The sequence below is a fragment of the Tetrao urogallus genome, assembly GCF_951394365.1.
Source record: "Tetrao urogallus genome assembly, chromosome: 26".
NCBI classification, from domain to species: domain Eukaryota; kingdom Metazoa; phylum Chordata; class Aves; order Galliformes; family Phasianidae; genus Tetrao; species Tetrao urogallus.
In genome coordinates this window covers 1,127,291-1,149,900 of record NC_136839.1, presented here as the reverse complement: position 1 = coordinate 1,149,900, position 22,610 = coordinate 1,127,291, and the positions used below count along the sequence as shown (strand labels likewise).

The 22,610-nt window shown below is 52.7% G+C and overlaps 2 protein-coding genes across 3 annotated transcripts; both read right to left on the bottom strand.

The window, feature by feature from the left end:
• Positions 1–1,734: 1,734 nt before the first annotated feature.
• Positions 1,735–14,718, bottom strand: PIP4K2B (phosphatidylinositol-5-phosphate 4-kinase type 2 beta; the record flags this gene model as incomplete). 2 transcript variants are annotated; one of them, XM_079547239.1, is made up of 10 exons in its annotated part: positions 1,735–1,815; positions 2,369–2,472; positions 2,846–3,104; positions 3,374–3,487; positions 4,732–4,770; positions 5,036–5,182; positions 5,874–6,026; positions 7,594–7,690; positions 7,874–7,971; positions 14,542–14,718. In XM_079547239.1, the coding sequence occupies 10 exons, from the start codon at positions 14,716–14,718 to the stop codon at positions 1,735–1,737; spliced, it is 1,269 nt and encodes a 422-aa protein (XP_079403365.1). The 2 variants fall into 2 exon arrangements, with proteins under 2 accessions (XP_079403365.1, XP_079403366.1); XM_079547240.1 differs by having other exon boundaries at positions 14,497–14,643.
• Positions 14,719–16,224: 1,506 nt separating this feature from the next.
• Positions 16,225–20,183, bottom strand: CWC25 (CWC25 spliceosome associated protein homolog; the record flags this gene model as incomplete). The annotated part of the gene is made up of 10 exons (XM_079547143.1): positions 16,225–16,339; positions 16,649–16,810; positions 17,350–17,436; positions 17,588–17,778; positions 18,257–18,326; positions 18,545–18,672; positions 18,814–18,883; positions 19,333–19,569; positions 19,794–19,966; positions 20,166–20,183. The coding sequence occupies 10 exons, from the start codon at positions 20,181–20,183 to the stop codon at positions 16,225–16,227; spliced, it is 1,251 nt and encodes a 416-aa protein (XP_079403269.1).
• Between the last annotated feature and the right edge of the window lie 2,427 nt (positions 20,184–22,610).

The following is a 22,610-nucleotide window of genomic DNA, read 5'->3' as shown; positions in this document are numbered from 1 at the left end:
TTCTCTCAGCTGCACTCATTCTGAGGCTGCCCCACCTCGTAGGGAACGACCCACAAATGGCCACAAAGGTCTGCGTCCCTCTGTGACCCCCGACGGTCATTTCTGACTCCGTGAGTGCCCTATTTACAGCGTGCCTCTATGGGCTGAAGCTCGAGGCCCTTGTGTCCCCTTCCAAGCTGAGAGTGGTGGCACTCAGACTGCATCACAAGAACTGCCCGGATCCCACATCCCACAGCAGAGCCAGGAGCCCACGGGGACACAGCTGGGATGCAATGAGCACCAGAGATCCCCCAAAAGGAGTGAGCCCTGCAGGGCGTTACAGCACGGGGCAGACAGCCCAAAGAGCTTCATCCCAAAACAAAGGCATTTGTGAAAACAGTTCAAGGCAGATAAGCAACGCGTCGCGACAGCGAGTTTTGTTCAAGACGCCGAATCCTGCTGAGAAAGAAAACGAAGGAAGGAACCCAAAGGTCCATCGGCGTCGTGCAGTGCTGAGAATGGAGCCCACAGAAGCCTCAAAGCCTGGCTGGAGTTTAGGGGGGGAAAGGGGGGGAATGGGGGATGTATTCCCATCCTTCCATACTGCTCAGAGAGGAGCACACAGCCACAGCTCCGGGCACAATCACATCACCATGGCAAAAAACAAACCCACAACCCTCCATCAGGAAGCAAATCCAAGCATGCCTGCTGCAGACCGAGCGAATGAGGAAGACACAACGTTAGCTGGATTAACACTGAACTGCAGACACGAAGCTACGAACCAAAGAGACACAGCAAGTCCCAACTGCGGTGCGTGGGGAAAGGTTCCAGGCAGTCAGGTGTTGTCCCACACCTACAGGGACACAGCTTTGCTTTTTTGTCCTTTCACATCATCTTCACAGCTGGCCGATGGTACAGCACTCTGGGTCTGAGCACATCGCCATCCAATGTTGTTCAGCATCTCTTAGTGCTTCTCACATTGCTTTTTTAGGCTCCGGGAGCAAAGCCCTCTCTTAGTGATCATCTTTGGTAGATGTTCATTTCCCTCATCTTTCTTGTAAATCGAGTGCAGATACAAAAGAAAAAAACAAAAAACAACAACCAACATATTTTTGTTACTTAAATTAACCAAAAGATATAAAGTGTCCCAGTCTGAATTCACCTAAAGTTCAGCGACTCCTCCTTATCAGTGTCATATTTTCCATCCTCGAGACGGCGAGCGATTTTCCTTCCAATTCTTAGAGCGAGGGAAGTAAAAGGGCTTGGAGGTCATTCTTGCAAAGACAATTCGATGGTAATTAATTAAAAAAAAAAAAAAGGAGTTTGTGGCATCAGGCACTGCTTTACTCCAAAGTAAAGCTGAGCTCGAGTGACCCCCAGGCGCAGCGCCTCACGTCACATCCCTGGGAGTCCCTTGGTCAGAGAGGAGGAAACACCGTCAGGAAGAGCAGCGCTGGCAACAATGCACTTTTCTTGCTTTAAAAAGCCCTCACAAATTGATGTCTGGGCACTTCTGTAACAAACCCCCCCCACCCTTTTCCCCCCTTTTCTCCCACCTGGCCGATGTGGGCTGTCGGAGGGGTGCACTGAAAATACGTTGTCTCTGAAGTCACGCAGTGCCACTCACTCACTCACTCACTCACTCACTCACACACCCCACATGCTGCTACAGAGTCTGTTTTAGTGTCACAGGCTGCGTTCTCCTCTGGGAAGTAGCCCCTCTTCTCCTCGCGTTCCTCTCAAGGCTGAAGATGACTATGTCAGGATATTGGACATGAACTCATTGAAGCGTTTGGAGTATTGCTCCGGGTTCACGGTGGAGATCTCTGCCCCAGCCTGCAAGGCAGAGACGAGAGATGAATCACAGCAGCCTCCCTGCATGCAGAGCTCACAGCCGTGCACAGCAGGAGGAGGAGGGAGGACAGCAGGGAGAGACCCACAACAGAACCTGCAAGTTCTAGGAAAAGCCAACAGCTGCAGAGGGCTGGAAAGATCCCCGAGGAAAATGGTTTTAGCTCCAGCTGCATTCTCCTGCAGGCTACTGAGTCAGAGCTTTGGAGCTGCTCTCTTACGGGTCAGAGATGTGGAAAGAGAGCGGAAACTCCACGTCCCATTGAATTGGGATTTTTTGGAGCTCTTTTGGGAAGTTCAGAGAAGTTTGGGAACAGGTCTGGCAGGAGGAAGGCATCACGCCTGCCTGCACCCCGAGCATTCCTGCCCCACCAGGCTGCTGCTGCCACGCAGGAAACTCGGGTGAGTGAGGGAAGGGCTGCTCTTGATGTGGGATCACTGGACAATGTCCAGACTGGCACAAAATGCACACAGACAGGCATGCAGGCAAAGCAGAAGCCCCAAAGCCCATCCTCCCTGCAGGAATCAGGCTGCTTACCCCATGTTTCACTGTTTTGGCAGCGTGTGCAGCTTTCTTCTTTGCATCATATGGTGTAAGGATGTCTATAATGGCCATGAAGTACACTTCCTTCTTGGGGGCACCTAGCAAGGCAAGAGAGTTGCTAGCACACCCTGAGCTGTCAGCAAAGCCCAGTTACATCCCTTCCTTGAGAAACAGCAGATCTGCTTTAATGCAAACAGCAGAGAAAGCAAGGCAGGGGGAGCTCAGGAAGGGCAGAGAGGAATAAACTGCACACCAGAGATCCACACACGCACTCTGAACGCTGTGCTGCTCCTAAAACATCACTTCCAACATTCAAACTCACACCACCTGCAGACAGGGACAGCACAGGAGAGACATTTGGGAGAGTTTCTTTCTCTCTATGGACAGTCCTCCGCTCCCTTTAGCTCACACAGCCCACAGGATGCCTCCTCTGCCCCCCACACCTTCAAGGCAACATCCCACAATACTCACTGTCGTGGCTTTTCATGGCGTAGACATCAACAGAGGGATCAAACTCTCCAGGCCCAAAGAAGCGAGGGTAATTGAGGAGATTGCCAGGGCTGTCTGGGGGGGTTCCATACGAGGAGATGGGGTTCCCTCCGAGGCCATCATTCTCACACTCCTCATCCTCTGCCCGATCCTCCACTTCCATCTCTTCCTGCTCTGCTCGGTCAACATCGTGGATCCCAACCAGCAGGCTGTAGTCCATGATCTTCAGCTGAGCTAAGAACTGGGAGGAAGAGATGAGTGGGAGTCATGGAAACCGTGCGAGATCACAAATCCTGCCCTACTCTCCTGGTATCCCCCTAAGGGAACACGGCATTTAAACCCATATTAGTCCCCACAGAACCCATGTGGGAGCTCGGAGCTGTGCCCTCAGCCAAGGGTAAAATCCTGACCACATCTGCGTGCCTTCTGGCCACTGCTGACCTCTGTGCACAGGGAGCACTCAGTTACGAGGCACAGTCAGAATAAAAGCCACCCCCCAGGGTTCTCTACCTCCACGTCCCGCTTCAGCTTCTCGAGGAAGTTCTTTTTGCTCTCTTCCCCAACATGCAGCTTCTGTCCCTCATTCAAGAAGTCGTTGTCCTTGAACGTCGGCAAATCCTTGGCCTGGAACAAAAAATCTTGTCAGATTCCCAAACCTGGACCCCTCGAGGCCAGGCTGCATGCTGGTCCTTCAGCAATACACCCATTGCTCAGTGTGGGGCAGCACCCGAATCCCCTGCCTGTTCATAAGGCCTCATCCCATCCACTAATTAGGAAATGGCAGCAGGCAAAGCACAACGTTTGTCAATGAGTCTGTGTACCTCTGTGCTTCCCTTCATACCCTGAGAACAGCTCAACTTTAAGGACTGCTGGGAAGAAATGCTGCAGGCTGAATGCTTGGCAGCTGGGCTCCGGCCCAACCAGCTCCCAGAATAGAAATGCATCCTGTTGGTTTCTGCCTGGGGTCGGGAGAATTGAAAACAAAACTCTTCTTTCCCAAAAGACTCGAGGAAAAAAAAAAAAAAAAACAAACCCAAAAAACTGCTGTTTGAAGGAATTTGTCTGCAGCGGACCCCTGAGGATTTCTCAGGGACATGGGAGAATGCACAACCCTTCAGTGCATCTGGGAGTTCAATTATTTTGCTCTTAGGATGATATATGAGTGTGGTGGCTTTATATAGATCTAATATGAATGGCCTGGGACAAACTGCATACACAGAAAAAGCTGGAGACTAAACAGGCAGCGAGCCAGGGACGTTTGGGCACCACGAAGCTGTGCCTCAATGCCAGAGCTTTTGGTGCAAACGGAACTTCCTCTGCTCGTGCCAGGGATTGATTTCAGGGTGAGCTGCTGTGGAACTTCACTCTGTAGCCTCAAACCTGCAAAGCTCACGTGCAAAAAGGTGCGAATTCAACAGGACTTTTCACGACAACGTCAGAGCTGAGGTTTTGCAGGGGCAGAACTCCCAGTTTTAAGCTCCCCTCGTGGCAACAGAACCCAAATTTACAAACACGCTGAGACGTGCCAAGAATCCGAGAGGAGTTGGTCTGGTTTATAGAAGCAGCTGTTGCAAAAGCAAACTGCTGACCTGACTCAGTTTGACACGCTGGGGGTGTATTGCACAAATGTGGGCTTTGCTACGTGTGGATTTGTGTCCCAAGAGGTTTTCCCCCCCTCTCCTGGCAGTGTCAATGTCTCAGAGCACCACCTCTTCCTGGACATTACTGGGAGCAGCCTGGCGGGTGGGACAGGAGCAGTGTACCATGCAGGACCTGCTTTGTTTCCCCTGCTCTGAACCCCTTTGGAAGAGGGAGGTCAGCTGGATCCCATCTGCTCCCCAAAGGCAGGAGGAAGGGGTGGTCCATACCTTCTCCTTATCGCTTGCTTCCCTGGACACTGTTGAGCCCTAGCAAAAAGAAGGAAGAGAACATTGCTGCATTCCCAAGGAACTGATGGAAACCACGTAATTCATGCCTCAGACAGTCACAGACCTCCCTGCTGCAGTGCAGAGCACTTGGGATAGAGGAACAGAATGACATTTGAATCTTAAGCCCTACACAAAGCCCCCAAAACCCGACTCCCTGAACAAAGGAGCAAAGCCCAGGACCCTCTCACACAGGGGCTACAGAGACCAGCCCTCACCCTGCAGGGCACTCTGCTCCCAGCCTCACCTTCAGGTCGTATTTTCGGTGCACTGTCAGCCTGTGGCTGAACACATTTCTGGTAACCACCATGTAGGTTTCCACTCCATCCACGGTGAGCCGGTACATGCCGAGGAACTGGGGCAGAAGGGTGTTCCCATGGCACTCCACTATGAACTGCAGGGAAGCAGGAAGGGAAGGGCAGAGAAAAGACAGCACTGTCACACAACACCCACCGCTGGTGGAACACAAGCTCAGCAAGAAGCTGATAGGGAAGCTTCCAGTTCCAGCCATCTGACACTGATGAGAAAGGAAAGGAGGCTTGCAAATGGCTCTCTGCAGCTGCAGAACAGCAAGCTGGGGCACTGTAAGATGTTTACAGCCCTCAGCTGAGACAGAGCATCTCGTTGTGTGCAGGCCCAGCCTGCTGCGATAGGCCAAGCGTGCCCTCCTACCACCTGGTCACAGAAGCCTGAGCCTGCTGCTGGCAGCATCTAACATCCCCTCTTTGGTTACATGGAAGTAAAGTGCAGATGGACTGGAAGATACCACAGACAACAGCAGAGCACTTCCAGCTGTGTCACCTGCCTCCTCTTCCTTGCTGCAAGCAGCTCTGTCCTTCCCCTGGTCCCTTCACAAAGTCTAATCCAAAGCACTGAATTAGCATCGCGTTTGCACATCTCAGATAACAGCAATCCATAATTCATTGCTGTAAGGGTGAGCAGTAAAGGACTCAGCAGTGTGAAGGAGCCCTCATAGGCTCTCAGGTGCTACAGAACACTGCTTTCTATCTGCAAGCTCTGCCACAGCTCCCCGGCACATCACAGGGTGCTCCAAAGCTCCCTGCAGAGCTGCAGACTCACCGTACCTGGTGGTACTTCTTTAAGATGTTGTGCATCTCTGCCACATCCTCACTCGACACGGCCTTAATGACAAACCTCCTGTCGTAGGTGGTGAGGAACCGGGCCCCACATCGGCCCTGGCTGTCGCTGTTCACTGGGGCACTTCGTGTCACCGAGTTCTGAGGGAAACAGAATAAAATCATGGGGAGAAGATGCAGGAGCTGCCAGCTCACTGAGAAGGAAGCAAAGCGGTGTCAGAAAGCAGGTGGGTGCTCAGGAGCACCTCCACAGCCCGGCTCTGTCACGAGAGCCCAAAGACCAAGGGTTAAATAAAACCAGAACAAAATGAGTGAAAACAGTCATGCACGTAAACCCGCAACATTTCCTGTGTTTAGGAATTCTTTACAGGACATCCCAAAAACAAAATCCACCCTCAGCCCAATCAGATGAGAAGTGACCACGAACTGCTCGGCAGCAACCGCCTTTACATCCCCATCTCCACCCTTAGCAACAAAACACTGCAGCTTCTCATCCCAACCACAGCACCACTGCAAAATCCCAAGCTCCCAACTCCAGCACCTCCATCACCTGCACCCATCCAGAAGCCATTCTGTCACCCATCAGCACAGGCTCTAACCACGTCCTGCTTGCAAGCAGACGGGGGGAGCTGAGCTCTGAAACACAACAGCACCAACATCTAACAGCGGCCTTCAGCTCGAGGTGGATGCCCTTTTCAGGGTGGCAGGGCTGGGCAGTGCATCCTGTGATGTGTTTTATAGCTGGCTGTGGCTCTGTTCCTCCCACCCTTGGGTTCTCTGTGCAGTGGACACCAGAGGGAGCCTGCTCTGCTGCAGACACACGCAGGCGAGCACAGCCTGCTGCAAAGAGAGATTTACCACACGGTGCTGCGAGCAAACAGAGAGCTTTCCTTTCAGAAGGAAGCATTTAAAGCCTTTAAAACTTTAATGAAGCAGGGGAACAACTCTGCTCCTGCCAACGGCTTTAGAAACCATCAGGAAAATAAAAGCAAACAAAAGGAACCTCACTGCTCGCTGACATTTGCAAACGAGCCTGCGCTGCACGGTTTAATCACCCCTCACCTCAAAACCACAGAGCATTTCTTGGAGCGGAGATGGGAAGCAGAAATTGCGACCACATATGGACGTTACCAAACTCACAGGTTTACTTAATTCCCTTCCTGTCATCCCCCACCTCCTCCAGTGCTGGGTGTTATGTTCAGCATCCTGGCTCGGCTCCTCGGCCACATTTTACCCACCTGAATTCAGCTCGGTGAATGTTTCCTGCTTTCTGCTCTAGCTAGGCACTTCCAACAGTCACACTGCTCTGCTCAAGGTGGGAGAAGCAATCCTTCACCCCCTTGGTCTGGGGAGAAGGGGTGGAGGAAAGGACGCAGGCGCTGCACGGCTGCTCCTCATGCTATGCAGGACCAGATCAGTGTTACCCTCCAGCTCCTGCCTGCCTGCAGCCATCTGCTGCCTCCTATCCCATGCCCAGACTGAGCTCTTACCTTTTCACCCTGCAATTGCCCACTGCTTGGCCCAGAGAGATCCATCCCACTGCTGGGAGCCCTCACAACGATGGGAAACCCATTCACACCGTGATCATAAGCCCTTAAAAACCACCAAAAACTGCCAGTGTTGCAGTTTCTCCCCCACGTTGGTTATTCTATCACAGAGAAACGAGTCAGGACAGCAGGGAGAGGAAAGGAAAAAAAAAAAAAGGTACCTGGTAATCCTGGTCATCAATCCCAAACCTTTCCCGGAGGTTTCGGAACACCAGAGGACAATACTCCTTAAATTTAAAGCGACTGGGCAAGTTTTCCCTAAAGCAAAGCAGAAGAAATATTCTTGTCAATGATCAGCTGATGAAATCAAAGTCCTTCCCACACCTCACTGCTAACCGTGCAGGATCCCCCAGCACAGCCCTCCAGGAATTCACCTTCTGCTTTGGGTGCCTACAACCCACAGAAGCACAGTTACAGGTAAGCTGTGAGGCACACACTTACTTGTTGAACAGATGATTGTCCACCTTGATCTTACTGTAGGCTTTAAAATCATCAGGCATCAACATGACAGGGACAGGAACGTTGCTGAGTTCGTTGATCTGCAAGAAAAAGGAAACTGAGACACAAAGGCCAAACCCTGCATTTACCACCAGTTTACAGAGATTCTGAATGCCCCAGAATCTGTTCTGGAAGCAACACAACCCAGCAGGCTTTCAGAACACCTTGCTGTGAAGGAACCTGGCGAATGCTGTGGTTTGAAGCCACAGAAGCAGCTCATTCAGCCCAGCACACAGCGGGACCCCCAGCTCTCCCATCTCATCACCCAGGACGCAGCCCAGAACGGACACAAAAGCTGCTATTGCTTCATCTGTAGGTTTGTCTAAAACAAACCCACGCTGCATCAGCCAAACTTCTCAGCAATGCCCATCTCAGCTGCCCAGCATCAGCCAGCACAGACGTGGGGGCACAGCACGGCTCCCCTGCAGACACTGCTCCTCTGTTTGCTGCCTCCTGCTGCTCTTATCCCACCTTCCCCAAAGGGATGAGTCACTCCATGAGATTGTTTTTGCTCCTCAGTCACGCGTGGCGGCTGCAGAAACACAGGAGAACGAATGTTGGTTCAGCTGCTGCTGTACAGATCAGCTCCCACTGCAGCAGTGGAAGCATCTGCAGAGAGGAACGCGTGCCTGGGCTGCCCTGGCCACACAGCACAGCCAGGAGGTACAGGGCAGCACGTGTCTGAAATTCCTTTTCTGAGGACAGCCTCAGCACCATTCATTCATAGGGATATCTGAGGGATCAGTGCCACCCGACCTGCATGCTGCGTTTACAAAGTGATTCTGTTACAACGACATTCACACCAAGCAGGTAACACTGGATGGATCAGAGACTCACAGAATGGCCTGGGTTGCAAAGGACCACAATCATCATTTAGTTTCAACCCCCCCTGCTATGTGCAGGGTCGCCAGCCACCAGACCGAGCTGCCCAGAGCCACATCCAGCCTGGGGATGCAGGGATGCAGCCAACCATGCCAGCAGTTTGGCTTGGCTAGCAGCAAGGCTTGCATTGTGCCTCAGCACCCAAATCCAGGCAGCTCAGGGCGCTCCCAGCACACCTGGGAAGCACAGGGCATTTTCCTGCCTCCAGGGGATGGGACCCCAGTGCTCAAGTCCCAGGAAATGGGCTCTGTTTCAGGGATCCTCCCCTCCTCTTGCACGCTTATGCACTCGAAGGTGCTGCCTCATTTCCAGCAGGGAGGTGCAAGAAGGCATGAGGAAACCACGCTGTGTGACACACTGCTCTGTGCAGGTGCTGGGGAGGTCGTGGCTCTGCAGATGCACGGTGAGCTGTCTGGTACGTGGCTGAGCCTTCCACAGGTGGGTGTTCTTCACATCCTGTCCCCATCGTTACCAATGGGAAAACAGAGCAGATTTCACAAACGTCAGACTGGGCAGAAAGGCACACACAGACACACGCTGCAAAGAGAAAAGATGACTATTTTCAGAGGCAGCCATCCCACACAACAGATAAAGCGGAAAGTAAAGCAGCCCCTGTTCTGCTGAGAGCAGAGCCCTGCCCAGCAGCAGCACCAAGGAGCATTAAGCACTGCCACAAAGCGCTTTGGGGTGCACGGAGAATGCCACACCACTGGATGATGCCACAGGCATTACAAAGAAATTAAACATAACGCCACAGGCCTCCCCTTGCTTGCAGTCAGAGCGGAGCAGGAAGGCTGGCATCTGGCTCTGCAACAGCCTCAGTGCTGCATGGAGCTGCAGTGGGAGCGATGGGGGCAGCCCCCAGCCCCACACTGAGCTCCTCCTGCCAGGTGAAGGGAGGAAGAGAAAACAGCTCATTCTGCACCAAGCCACCCATTACTGCTGTCAGACAGCAGGGGAAGCCCGGCAGCACAGCTCTGCACACTCTCAGCCCTCATCTCAGCACTGGGAAGACACAAACAAGCTGTTATCAGCTCCTTCCAGCGTGGAGGAAGGGTGCTGAGACAGAGAGGGAACAGCAGCTTGGAGATTTTTCTCCTCCCTGCCAGAAATTCAGACGGAGACGGCAGCAAAGTGAGATGTCACGACGTCTCCTCGTGTCCTCGTTTCTGCCAAAGCAGAAACCTCAAAGCAAATGTTGTACCTGTTGCAAGCTTCCTGACAGGCAGAAATAGCACCAGCCTGCCTCGTCTCCTTGCTCTCATGCTTCCCAACGTACAACAGCCAAAGAAATCCCCCCTGCAGAAGCCTCTCCCCCTTCCAGCTGCAGACAGAGGAGCCTTCTGGATGCTTCGGGATTCCTGCGCTGGTGGAGATGGAGAGAAGGAAGGGATTGGTGCTGCAGATGCAAAGAGTTGCTTTCCCAAATGAGAGCAGAGAACAGCAGTGCTCCATAGGGTTCCTCTCCTGGTGGAGCCTGAGCAGAGAGCAGAGCAACCAACGCCGGGCACATGTTGGTTCTCTCACCTTCTCCCCAGGCAGAGGCAGATTATAAATAGCAGAGTGTGTCTGGGTGTATTTATGCTACAGGAGGCAAGGTCGCAGCAAGGTGCCCTGCACAGAGGTGCCCAGTATTGCCTGTGTCCCATAGAAGCTGCTCAGCTGGAGCACAATGCCCACACCCGGAGCTGTGCAGGTCCCCTCTGGAGCTGATGCAGCCCTCAGGATGGGCAGAGAGCTCAGGTCTGGTTCTTTGCTTGGAAGAGACAGCAGCAGCCGGACCCCCACCAGCATCACCTCACTGCAGGCTGCTGTGAGGAGCACAGAAACTACAAAGCAGCCTGGGGACACCAGGAGCCTTCCGTTCCCCCAGCACAGACAGCCCTGAGCTGAAAGCACCACTAAGGAACAAACTGTGCCACCACCACCTGCATCCTGCAGCAGCGCACAGGACATCTGTGCAAGGCAGTGCAAAAGCAGAAGCTGGACAGGCTCACGTCGCACACAACTCACACACAGAGGCTCCCAGCAGAGCTCAGAGGACTTAAAACCACGACACATTTCAGAGAAACCGATGGGCATCTTCAGCTCTGGCCAGCACAGTGCTGGGTTGATCTGCCTATGATGCCCTGTGCCGCCAAATCCAATCCCTTCTTCAATACCACACGCACTCAGGGATGCTGCTGCAGTGTGATTTTGTTTCAGAACCTGACTGTAGTCTCAAAGTAGCAACTGCCACCAGTAAATTGATGGGAAAACGCAGTTTGTTTACTAACGAGATCCAAATGGTGGAGCGTGAGAATCTGCTCTCCAGGATTCTTTACAGTCAAATTACTTTGCTCCTCTTGGTGCCATCCAGCTCTGCATCTCAGAGCGTTCTGAATGGTGGAAGTTCACAATGCCCCAGGGCAGCAGGTAACAGACATACAGCAAAAAAATCACTTCAGCACAGAGCAAAGTCACACCCGCAGCAAAACTTTGCAGCACAGGACAGCTGGGGGGAAAAAAGCCACTATTTCCCATGAACTAGGGCATGATTAATCAGTATGGGAGCTAACAGAACCTCCATGCAATGCTGGGCACGGGTGAACCTTGCAGCCAACAGCTTCTTTGGGTGCTCTAGGAACACCAGCATGCAATAAGAGGAAAAAAGCAGCCCCAATTGAGAGCAAACACCTCTTCAAAGTGTGTTGGAGCCTGCTGGGGAGCACAGTGTGGGTACAGGGGGCACAGCACATCCCCATCACCACAAGGAGCCTGGAGTTGGGCTTTAACAGAAGGTCCCAGGCTGTGGAAGCTCAGAGGCAGCAGGCTCCATCGTTAGCACCGGTGCTCATCACCATTACTGCCATATGCTGTGCTCTCCAGAGGTCAATTAGAGCCAGGGCAGACAGCGAGTGCAGGAAAGGCCAAACACAGCCTGCATCCCCTGCGCCAGCACTGATTTATAGCACTTCAGCATTTGATATGTGGCAGATGCTGCTCTGGCTAGAGTTAACATGGCAACACCAAAAACAACGCTGAGGAGAAGGGAAAAGCGTGCTGCAAATCCCAATGCTGCTCTTTCCTTTGAATACTAACGAGCTTCACGTTGTGCTGCCTGGCACCAGGCAGGTCCTGGGAGAGCAGCAGGAGCTGCGGCAGCAACCAGAGCCCCCGGGGCAGACCCACAGTGCCAGCAGAGATCTGCCCTTCTCAGCAGGACTGGCTTTCTTTAAGGCCACCCCCAGCACATCCACAGAGCACAGCAGGACCAGCAGCCCCAGAGAAGCACCGTCACACCGCAGACAGCCGCCTGCTCATCGCACAGTGCCCTCTCCACCCCAGCACATCGCACAGTCAGTGCCTTACAACCGTTTCTATGGTTTCCCGAGCATCTCACAACAGCGCTGCCTTCATCTCGGTGCTTCCGAGATGGCTGCTCCCTCCCAGCACCACCCGACCTTCCCTCTGCCACCGGAGCTCCACGCGGAGCTGCGCCGCCTCTCCCAGCTCCATGACAACAGCAGACAAGGCAAAGCTTCCCCAGGAGCCACCTCCAGCTCGCCGAGTTCCACATCGCGGGCTCGGAGCTCAAAGAAAACATCGCAAACCAAAGGTGAACCCTCGTGACTCCGCTCCATCCCATCTGCACGAGTTCTCCCAGCTCCTCTCCCCCATGCACGGCTTTCCGGCTCCAGGTTTGGCTGTGATACCACCCACGTCCCGCCGCGTTTCAGCGGCCGCAGCCGCACCCATGCGATGCTCTGAGCTCAAGCATTGGCTCTGGAGCGCTGGGACAGCACAGAGCCAACTCACAATTCACACAGAAACGCTCCGAATGGGTGTTCCAACAGCAGTTCCTGTGCTCTGCACTAACATCACTGCTCTGATCCTCTCCAGACCATCGCTGCCTGTACTCGCACCAGCTGCTAGCAAGCTTGTTTAAACACAAGGCAGGGCTGTGCCGCTGCCAGACTCTGTTAATGGACCCGGGGGAATTTCTTCAGTCAGCAGAGATGGTGGATTGCATAAAATGGTTGTTTGTTTGATTTATCCACGAAAAAGTTCATCTCAGCCACCAGCGTTTCTGATGGAATCGTGCTGTTAGCAGCGCGCTCCCCACGGCCTCGGCATCTGCTTCTCTTTGGAAGGCTGAGCACCAGAAACCAAACGTGAAACAACCCCAGCGGATTCCTGACAAGGTTCAAAGGCGCTCCTGAAAACACCCATCAGCTGCCCGGAGCAGTTTGCTTGAAGAACAAAAAGCAATCCCACCTTCCATAGGAGCAGGGCACCAGCAGCATCTCTTGGGAGCAGATCGGGATGAACAGCTGCTCGTGTGTTGAGCAAACACAAATAGTTTGGCTCACAGCCTGCCCTGCTCCAACCCTCGGCTGCTCACCACTGCAAACCGAGCTGCAGGAATGGGAGCTGGGGAATCCCTGCTGCCTGCATCGGGGGGGAGGAGGTCACAGCTGAGATGTTCTCCACCCTTTTCCAGCTCCTCCAGGATACGGTCCTCGTTTCTGGCAGCAGCTCCTTCACAACGTGCACCCGATACCATCTGCATGGACACAGCTACCAAGGAGAACTATCAGCTTGCAGAAATATTTCACAGCCAAACAGTCCTGAAGTTGCAGGCCCTGATCCAGAGCCTAAAAAAGACTTCAGGCTGCCCCACCAGCCACAGAAGAGGGCGAGCCGGCAGCCAGCAGCCCTAAGAGGCCACAAACGAAAGAGAAAAGCCCTACCAGCTTCAGTGCTTCTTCAGGGCTCCTAAGGGCATCGCTGATCAAAGCCCGGCTCAACTCATTGCTCTGCTTCTTGGGCGAGGAGCAGCAAGAATTGGGAAAATCCTTTGGCTCGGAGAGACAACAGTGCTGAACTACACTGGGAAGATTCACTCCGCCATCAGGAAAGCCAGGAATACAATCCTAGTTTTCCCAAAGCGTTGTTTATTCCTGCAAAAGCTAAACCCAGAGAAGGAAAGGGATCCAGGAAACACCGCCAAGAAATGAGTGCCTTTGAGCCTGAAGGTGTGTTAATTGAGGAAGGGATGAGGTTGCTTAATTTTAACCACCTGAACATCATCCTTACCCACATCCAAGAGAGCGCAGAGGAAGGGCAGCCCTTCCAGCCTACGCTATGGAGGAAAGAAAGGTTTCCAGAGGAAGAGAGAAGGGTGATTTTAGGAAGCTCCAATGGAGGTGGGCTGCAGTGCTGAGCCATTCCCACAGAGCAGCTCCTCGCTCCATCCTGGGGCTTTGGGGGGAAACAGACCAGCTCAGGAACACACAGATGTGGCACGGCCAGCAGAACGATGGGAATCAAAGCAACTCAAGGCCGGGCAAATTGGGCCCAATGATACAGGATGGAGCTGTGGGACACATCGCTCCCCCAGGGCCCACCCCCAGCCCCCTCACTAAGATCTAGCCCTAGGATTGAAGACCAGGGATTGGTGATAAGGGGTGCCCTGGGGGGCTGCTCCCAGCTACGCACGCCTGGACCACAGACAGCATCCTACGGGAAGGGCCGTTATCCCAAATGGCATCGGGGAAACGGGGGAAGAGGAGTGCCGGGGGGCAGCGCCCGGGGGAAAGGCTGCAATGGGACGGGGGTAGAAAGGGGCAGCGGGGCCGAGGAGGATTCACCTCCGAGCCCCTGTGGCAGGCAGGGCGCTGGGGTGAAGGCTCTGCGCCGACGGGAGGGAAAGGGGGGGTGAGGTGGGGGTTCCGCCCGCTGCTCACCGTATGGTTGGCCCCCCACATGAGGACGCTGAGCAGCGGCTCCGAAGCCCGGAACAGCTTCACCTTCTGGCACACGAAGTGTTTCTTCTTGGTCTTGGTTTTGCTGGCGCTGAGTGCCGAGCCCAGAGCCGCTCCGCCGCTCCCCGCCGCCGATCCCCCCGCGCAATTCGAGGCCATGGCTGCCTCCGAACGGCCCCGCAAAGCCCCCCTCCCCCGGCGCTCCCCTACCAGCGCCTCCGCATGGCACCGCCCGGCCCGGCGCACGCCCCTCCGTTCTCAGCGGTTCCGGCCGCCTCCGTCACCCCTGGGGCCGGCTCGGCCGCTCCGCTCGCAGCTCGCTCTCCCCGCGGCGGTTGTTCCGTCCCCGCCTCCCTCCCCCCCCTTTCCCCGCCCCTGCGGTGGTTCGCTCCACCGCCGGCCGAGCGCTCAGGCGCCGCTCTAAGGAGGCGCCAAGATGGCGGAAGGCGGAGGAGGAGGGGACGGGGAGGTACCACGGCCGCGCCCCACGGGGGAGAACCGGGGGATACAGGGAGGGCAGCGCGGCGCCGAGCGTCGGTTCGCTCCGCCACAGCGTGCGGAGGGGAGGGAAAAAACGGAACGCGGCCAAAGCTGCGAGCGGGACCGGCTGGAGCGGCGGGTGGAACGGGAGGAAAAGCGGAAACAAAGGCACCTCCCTCCCCCTCTGTGCGGAGATGGTTTCGCCCACCCCGTGTGACGTAGCAACCCAGGCCACACCCCTTTCCGAGCGAGCCAATAAACGACGAGGCGCCTGGAATTATGAATGGGCCGCTGAGCACGTCACTGCCGGCCTCTTAAAGGGCCCGCAGCGCGCAGCTCCGCGCACTGAGCCGGCGGCCGCACGCAGCCCTCGGTCCGTCAGCCGCTGTGGCAGCGAATCCGACACCTTTGCCCCCACAAAGCCACCAAAAAACATTTGAAAATCGTAAAGTTTCTCCTTTAAAAAAAAAAAAAAAAAAAAAGGCAAAACAATCTTCACTGCTGTACATATACACATTACTTACATTACAAAATCCCAGAGAGATATTTGCTGCATCAATTCTGCCCTGCTCGTTTCCTTTCCCTGTGAAGCTGCTCCCCTCGGGCCAAACATCATTGAGATAGGTGAGCGGAATCAAATAATGGCTACAGAAGATATTTTACAGCCTGGTCTGACCTCTCCCTCCAAACCCACAGCAGAACGATGGCAGTCAAGCAGAATGGCATCAGTCCATCACACAGCTTTATCACATCCACTCACCTCACGTGAATTTGCCCTGCTCTGATTTTTAAGGACTAACAAAAACAGGTCTTTTGCTCTCACAAATAAAGAGCGCAGATAACCTGCCCAGTGTAGGAAGCAATTATCACCCAGCATCATCTAATAACAACAATATACAAAACCGGTATGAATCAGGGTGGAGAACAGGAAGAGATCTGGCAACGTGCTGCAGGATACAAGGGCTCACGAGCTCTCCAGCTGAGGTCTGCCTGAGGGATCATCCTCATCACAAACATATTGACAGTGCCAGAAGTTCAGACCACGCTGTGGGCTGCAGCACAGAAATTCAGCAGCTCTTTGGGAGATGGTTCCTGGAGAGAGAACTGAGCGTGTGCTGGAGGCCTCTCACCTTGGGGAACAAGGGTCCAATTTACTCCTGCACAGAAGCAGAGGAAGAACAAGCTTCATCTCTGCATAAAGTTCTTTTCCAAGGCAGCAGGAGTTCTCTGAAGGGAGTGGATGTTCCGCTTCACCCGATCTTCTAAAGTGGAAGTAGAAGCACTTTCCAGCTTAAAGTGACTGCAGGAAAAACAACAAAAGGAAAGAAATCAATCTCTTCCCAAACATCACATCGTTTCCAGCAGGGTTCGTTATCCCCGAGTCAATTAACTACATGATTCTAAACTGGAAAGCAGCAAATGATTCCATATCAAAGTCTGCACCCAAAGAACCGACCAGCCTTTAGTTTGGCTTCTAACAGATCCAATGCTGTATTTCAGGTGGGTGCTCGGTATTCTCATCTCAAACCTCGATGCCATCACACACTCCTGAGAAGCTGCGCCCTGCACTTCCCACCAGTGAGAAAATGAACACCACCAAGGCACTCACTGCAAGAACTTTCCATCCCCAGAGTCGAGTTTCTCCAGTTCTCTCTCCAGTTCCTCCTCCTTTCGGTGCTTCTTGAGGTTGTTCACCCTCTCCTCTTCCCTCCACTTGGCGTTTTCCATCATTTCCTGCCGTTTACGCTCCAGTTCCTCTGCAGAGATCTTTCTGTAGGTACAGAAAACAGCACTGCTGTAACCCAGCAGCGTGCCACATCCAACCCAGCTCTTCCTTTCCAATCTTCAAGACTATTTACAATCCCCAAAATTGGGGCTGTTTAATAATTGCTTTTCCTTCAGCACCCAAAGTTTTTTAGTACAAGTCTAAACAACCAAACAACTCCAGCAAGAGCTTGGTTTCCCCTTTTCAGCTTTTCTTTGTTAATTGATGATACTGTCAAGACCAAAGTTTCCTGCCGGCAGTTAAACAGCAGGCTTTTAATTAACCCAGGAGACAAAGCCTGATTTCACCCCACCGTGAGGCACGCAGAGAATCGCAACCATTCCACGAGGTTTGGGAGGCTGTTAGCTGACAACTGAGCTCAAGAGCTGAGATCAAACCAAGCACTTCAGAACAGTGCGCTGCCCTTCTGGATGCCTGACAGCCCGTTCCAGACAACAGAGCAAGATTTGGTGCACAGATGACAGCAGCTACTTCACAACCATCAGGGCAGCTTTCGCCCAAAAACACGCAGAGATTTTGCTCACCTGGTGTAACCTGGAAGGTGCTGTCGCCGATAGCTCTTTTTGGGGGAAGGACTTCCAGCTCTCCCTTTCTCCTCTCGACTGCTATGTCTGCAACCCAAAACCACCCTTATTTTTAGGAGATATACACATATTATCACATCCCTAAGCTTTACCTGGGTTTTTTAGCAGGGATTTTGATCTGAACATCCCCTCCCCCCTGCAGCTTGCAGTTCATATTACCCAGCTGAGCCACACTCACTGTTTACTGTGCCTGGAAGGAGATCTCGACCCCCTGCATCCAGATTGCTCTGCGCTCTTCTTGTTCGTGCATCTCTGTGGGGAGTGGGATGTGCTCCTGGACCTGGAGCGCTCGCGGTGCCTGTGGGAGGCTCTGCCCTGCCCAGCAGCTGGAGAACTCCGAGATCTGTGGTTCCTGTCAGAGTCTCTAACCTGAAATCCAAAAGTGCCCCTCAGGAGAGACGTCCTGTGAGAGCATCACAACACAGCGAGGCTGCAGAAGCCTCAGGTTGGGCTGCAGGCAGTGAACATTTTGCTCTGCATTCACTTGTCTCACTTCCCAGGTTCCTATGAACACCTCTGTCTAAAAAGATCATTTTGGTGGTGCTCAGTAAAGCAACTGCTATGGCAATCACATGCAACATTGAAACAGGTGTGTGGCTCTGCGAAGGGAAACTAATTAAAACTGAACTGAACTCAGAGAGGACAGAAGTCCTACTGGGACCTGAAGAGTTTCAGGTCAGGGCTCAGAGGCACCAAGGTGAATGTGAGCACTGTTAAATCATGTTAAACCATGTATCCCTCACAGCCCTCTTCTAACGGGAGAAGCAGCCTCTTACAACAAGCTGATCTTTTGCTGTTCCCTAACCAGTCTGCTACTGAAAGAGACATGCAAAACAGCCAGACTTACCTGTAAGCCATATCCTGGCACTTTAGAAGGAATGGGTTTCCAGGAGGAGCTGCTGGATTTCTTCTGAGACCTAAACAAGAAAGAGAACAGTGCTTTTGAAGCAGATGAACTTCAGTGATCCTATGCTTTGCTTATTAAAACAACAAAAATCAATCACCGATGCAAAAAACAAAAGTACCAATACAGTAATATTTAGGCAAATTAAGAGCATTAATTAGAAAGATGAGATTCAAAGAAGATCAGAAACAGATGAAAAACAAACGAGACAGTAAAGACAATAAAACCTACCTGGCTTTGCTTCGCTCCTCATCACTGCTGGCACTTTCACTGCTGGAGCTGCGACGCCGGTGCTTCTTGTGCTTCTTCTTCTTCTCTTTCTTCTTCTTTTTCTCCTTTTTATCTAAACTGTTTTGCAGCTACAAAGAAAGACACCGACTGATTAGCAGTAATTACTGTCCCTGCGCTTGGGCAGCCAGTATCAAAAGGCAAAGTAATGGAGTTCTCCTGGACAAAAGAAAGCCCAGCACAGACCCACAGAGTGCGATGGAGTCACCCACCAACTCCTTGATTTTCTTCATTTTTACAGGATTATTCAGAACCTCTCTCTTCTTCTCCTCCTCTCTCTTTCTAAAGCAGATGGAAGAAGAGTATTAGTATTTTCAAGCAACTCTAAACATCATTTTCATGAAAGATACAACACTAAAACAAGCTCTAACAGCCAACTTTTGTTCATTCAGCAACGTTAGTCCAACTCCTGCAAACTCTGTCCTTTTCCCCCCCACCGAAGAGTGCAACGAAGAAATTAAGCCAAATTTTCGTTCTATTAACATCTATTTTGCTCCAATGCTGCCAACCAGATGCATTCTCACACATAGAAAAGGGTGACCTAAGTTTGTATATATGAGCCTATATATGAGTATATATGTATATATATAACAAAGAAAAACAACATTTGCATTTGCATGCACACTTCCCACAAATAAAACAGCTCTCATCAAGCTGCCATCACTGCTGCGTTGCCTGATTTATTCTGATTTATTCTGATTTATTCCAGTATTCAGCTCCACATTAAGTACCTGATCATGAAAAGTGGATCCTCCCGGATTTTGTTTGCCATGTCCAGGACAGAGTTGGCACCTGACTTGGCAAAAATGGAGCCTGGGAGCAGTCCTGTCTCGTTGGAGCAGCCAGCATCCTTGTCCTCTGTCTTCTCAAAGACGTACTTGTCCACAGGGCGACCCATGAGATACTCCTCCCTGTTCACCATTCCCCCAGGACCCTGGTACATCCACTCCAACTTTTCTTCTCTTTTCCTATTGCAAAACAAGTCAACATATTTTCTGTCACAGAGGTATAAAGCTGCAGTTTGAAGCTTATGAAGTAAGTGGAAAGCTTCTAGTGTGAAATTATAAATTCGGTGTACAAATTTCTGTTTCTCAGAGATACCAGAAGCACGTGGACCCCCTTCAATACGAAGCACCGGTCCTCCCCCCTGCCCAGACCGGCAGCCCCACGCTCAGGCCCTGGCTCTGCTCACCGGACAGTGCCCATATCCTCAGCATATCGCTGCATCTCCTCTCGGGCCCTTTCCTCCTGCAGCTCCCGCTGCAGCTCCTCGATTTTCTTCCTCTCGGCCTCATATTTCTGCTCGGCCTTCCACACCTTCTCCACATTGCGCAGGGTCTGGGGGTGCCAGCTCTTCTTCAGGTTCTGCAAGGAACGCGGGACGCGGCACAGGGCCCCTTACCGAAGGCCCCGGGTGTTCTTTCACCGAGCAGGGCCGCAGAGCCAGGCCCGGCCCCGCCGCGAACAGCTCGAACGGACGGTCCCGGCCTCGGAGCCGTCACCGGAATCCCAGCAGCCTGGAGGAAGCTCCCGGTCCCCCCCCGCATCCCGGGCCTCATCTCACCAAGTCGCCTCCCCCCATGGCTGCTCGGCTTCTCCTCGGCTACTGGGCCCGCTGTGCGTCATCAACATGCGCCGCCGTCTCCTCTCAACTCGTCGCGTGTTATATACGTCACTTCCGGCGCGGCGCTTAACGGTCTTACCGAAGGGAGAGGAAGAGGCGGGCGGCGCCTGGTGCTGCGGCGTGCTGTAGCGATGACCGGAGCTGCAGGCCGCTGTTTGCCGTTGTCACCCCGTTCCCCAGGGCTTCGCACCGAACCGCGGCGTCGCCGAGCGAAAACTCGAGGACGCGAGCGGGGTTCCGCGCCGTTCGGTGCGGGCTTAGAACCGGGGACGTTTCGGCTCCCAGCCCGGCGCTTTGCCCCTGAGCTACGTGAGCCCGCGAAACGCGGCTTTGGGGCGGCTCAGTGGTGGGGGCGTGGCTCAGGGGCAGCGCCTCTGCCTGCGGCTGCTGGGGTGCCGGGTTCGATCCCCGCGGGGGCACAGACACCTGTCACACATGGAGTATGCGGCTTTCTAGAAATTACTTCAATTAGCAACAACTGCTCAGGCAGGAAAAACTAGACCTGCATCACCTCTACTGCACTGTGCTATTTGCCTGTATGCGTGTTGCTAAGGAGAACCATGGGAAAACTGGAAAGCTTTTCTTTTTTTTTTTTTGTTAGAAGTTTGGTACAAGTGATCTTGAAGACCTCTGAAGAATAAGGATCCTGTCTATGAAGGACTTGGGAAGAAAAAAAGGTTGGAAAAGAAGGTAAAGAGGGGGCACCTGGAGTTGAACCAGGGACCTCTTGATCTGCAGTCAAATGCTCTGCCACTGAGCTATACCCCCCTGGCTGAACAAGCAGACAAGGAGCAATGAAAAACAAATAGACACAGCAGAAGTGTGGTCATAATTCCTCAGATGAGTGCTCAGCATCTTGAACAGGGACATTCAGGGACCAGGCCTGTGAGCAAAACAGAAGCACACAGGAGCTAAAAGCGAGGAGAATTACTCTTCATATTTACCCTGGGGAGGAACAATCGACCAAACAAAAAGCACCCAATCCAAAGGGGGCACCTGGAGTTGAACCAGGGACCTCTTGATCTGCAGTCAAATGCTCTACCACTGAGCTATACCCCCTTGCTTAAGAACTATAAAAGATACAGAGGAAAAAGGAATCTATAGAGAGCTTAGTTTTGATGTCCACTGGTTAGATTCTTTTGCATGACACTGATTTGAGCGTGCATGTTTAGATGAGTTCTCAGTGTTATGAAGATGGAAGTGGAGAGACCAGCCCTCAGAGCAGAGAGCAGGCAAACAGATCTAAGGAAAAGAAAAAAAAAAGAGGAATGCTCTTCATATTTATCTTTGAATAAAAACACAATCTGAAGGGGGCACCTGGAGTTGAACCAGGGACCTCTTGATCTGCAGTCAAATGCTCTGCCACTGAGCTACACCCCCTGCTGCAGCGCCTGCACAAGGTGATTTTTTAAACAAGTTTATTCACAGCACCCAGAGTTGATTGATGTCCACTGTTTAGATTCCCTCATCGACAGCCCCTGGGCCTACCTGCATACATCCCATAATACAGGAGGGAGTTATTACAGGGGATCAAGAACAGACAAATGCACGCAGTGTACTCACGCAGTGCAGAAGCCCTGCCAGGCAGCTGCTCAGGATCTCGAATATCACAACTTCAACACACAGCGCAAGCTCACGAGACTGAAGAGGACGTGTCCATGTGCTCCCTGTGATGAATTTTGGCAAAAGGAAGTTGGGAAAAGAAGGTAAAGAGGGGGCACCTGGAGTTGAACCAGGGACCTCTTGATCTGCAGTCAAATGCTCTGCCACTGAGCTACACCCCCTTGGCTCAAGAACTCAACAAGGAGCATTAAGAAACCAATTCACAGAGCCCAGACAACCAGAATCACAGACAGCTACAACGTACAGATATTACACAGGTTAGAACCTGTCCAGCTTCCACACTGATCCAACAACCACTGTAGCCTTTACACTGACACAGACGCTGATTTGGGCTCTATATCCTTAGATGGACACTCAGTGTCACGAATATGGAATTTTGGAAAGCAGCACTGTGAAATGCAAAAGCAGACAAAAGAAGGAATGCTCCTCGTGATTCTACTCTAGAAAAAAGTCCACCACATGAAGGGGGCACCTGGAGTTGAACCAGGGACCTCTTGATCTGCAGTCAAATGCTCTACCACTGAGCTATACCCCCTGCTGCTGCCTGCCTGCCCGGCCTCCATTTTCCGACTAATTCCAAACGGGAGTCAATTCCATTATGCAACGCCAATTATTGCAGTGCAGAAAGCAGTGCTCAAGGAAATCTCAGGTCTGTGCTCACCAACACTGCGCTGCCAGTCCTCTTCCCGTGGCAATCCACCTCTTGGCACCAAGGGACAGCAGCGCCGACAGCTGAGGGGAGAAAGAGGCAGCTGAGAAGCT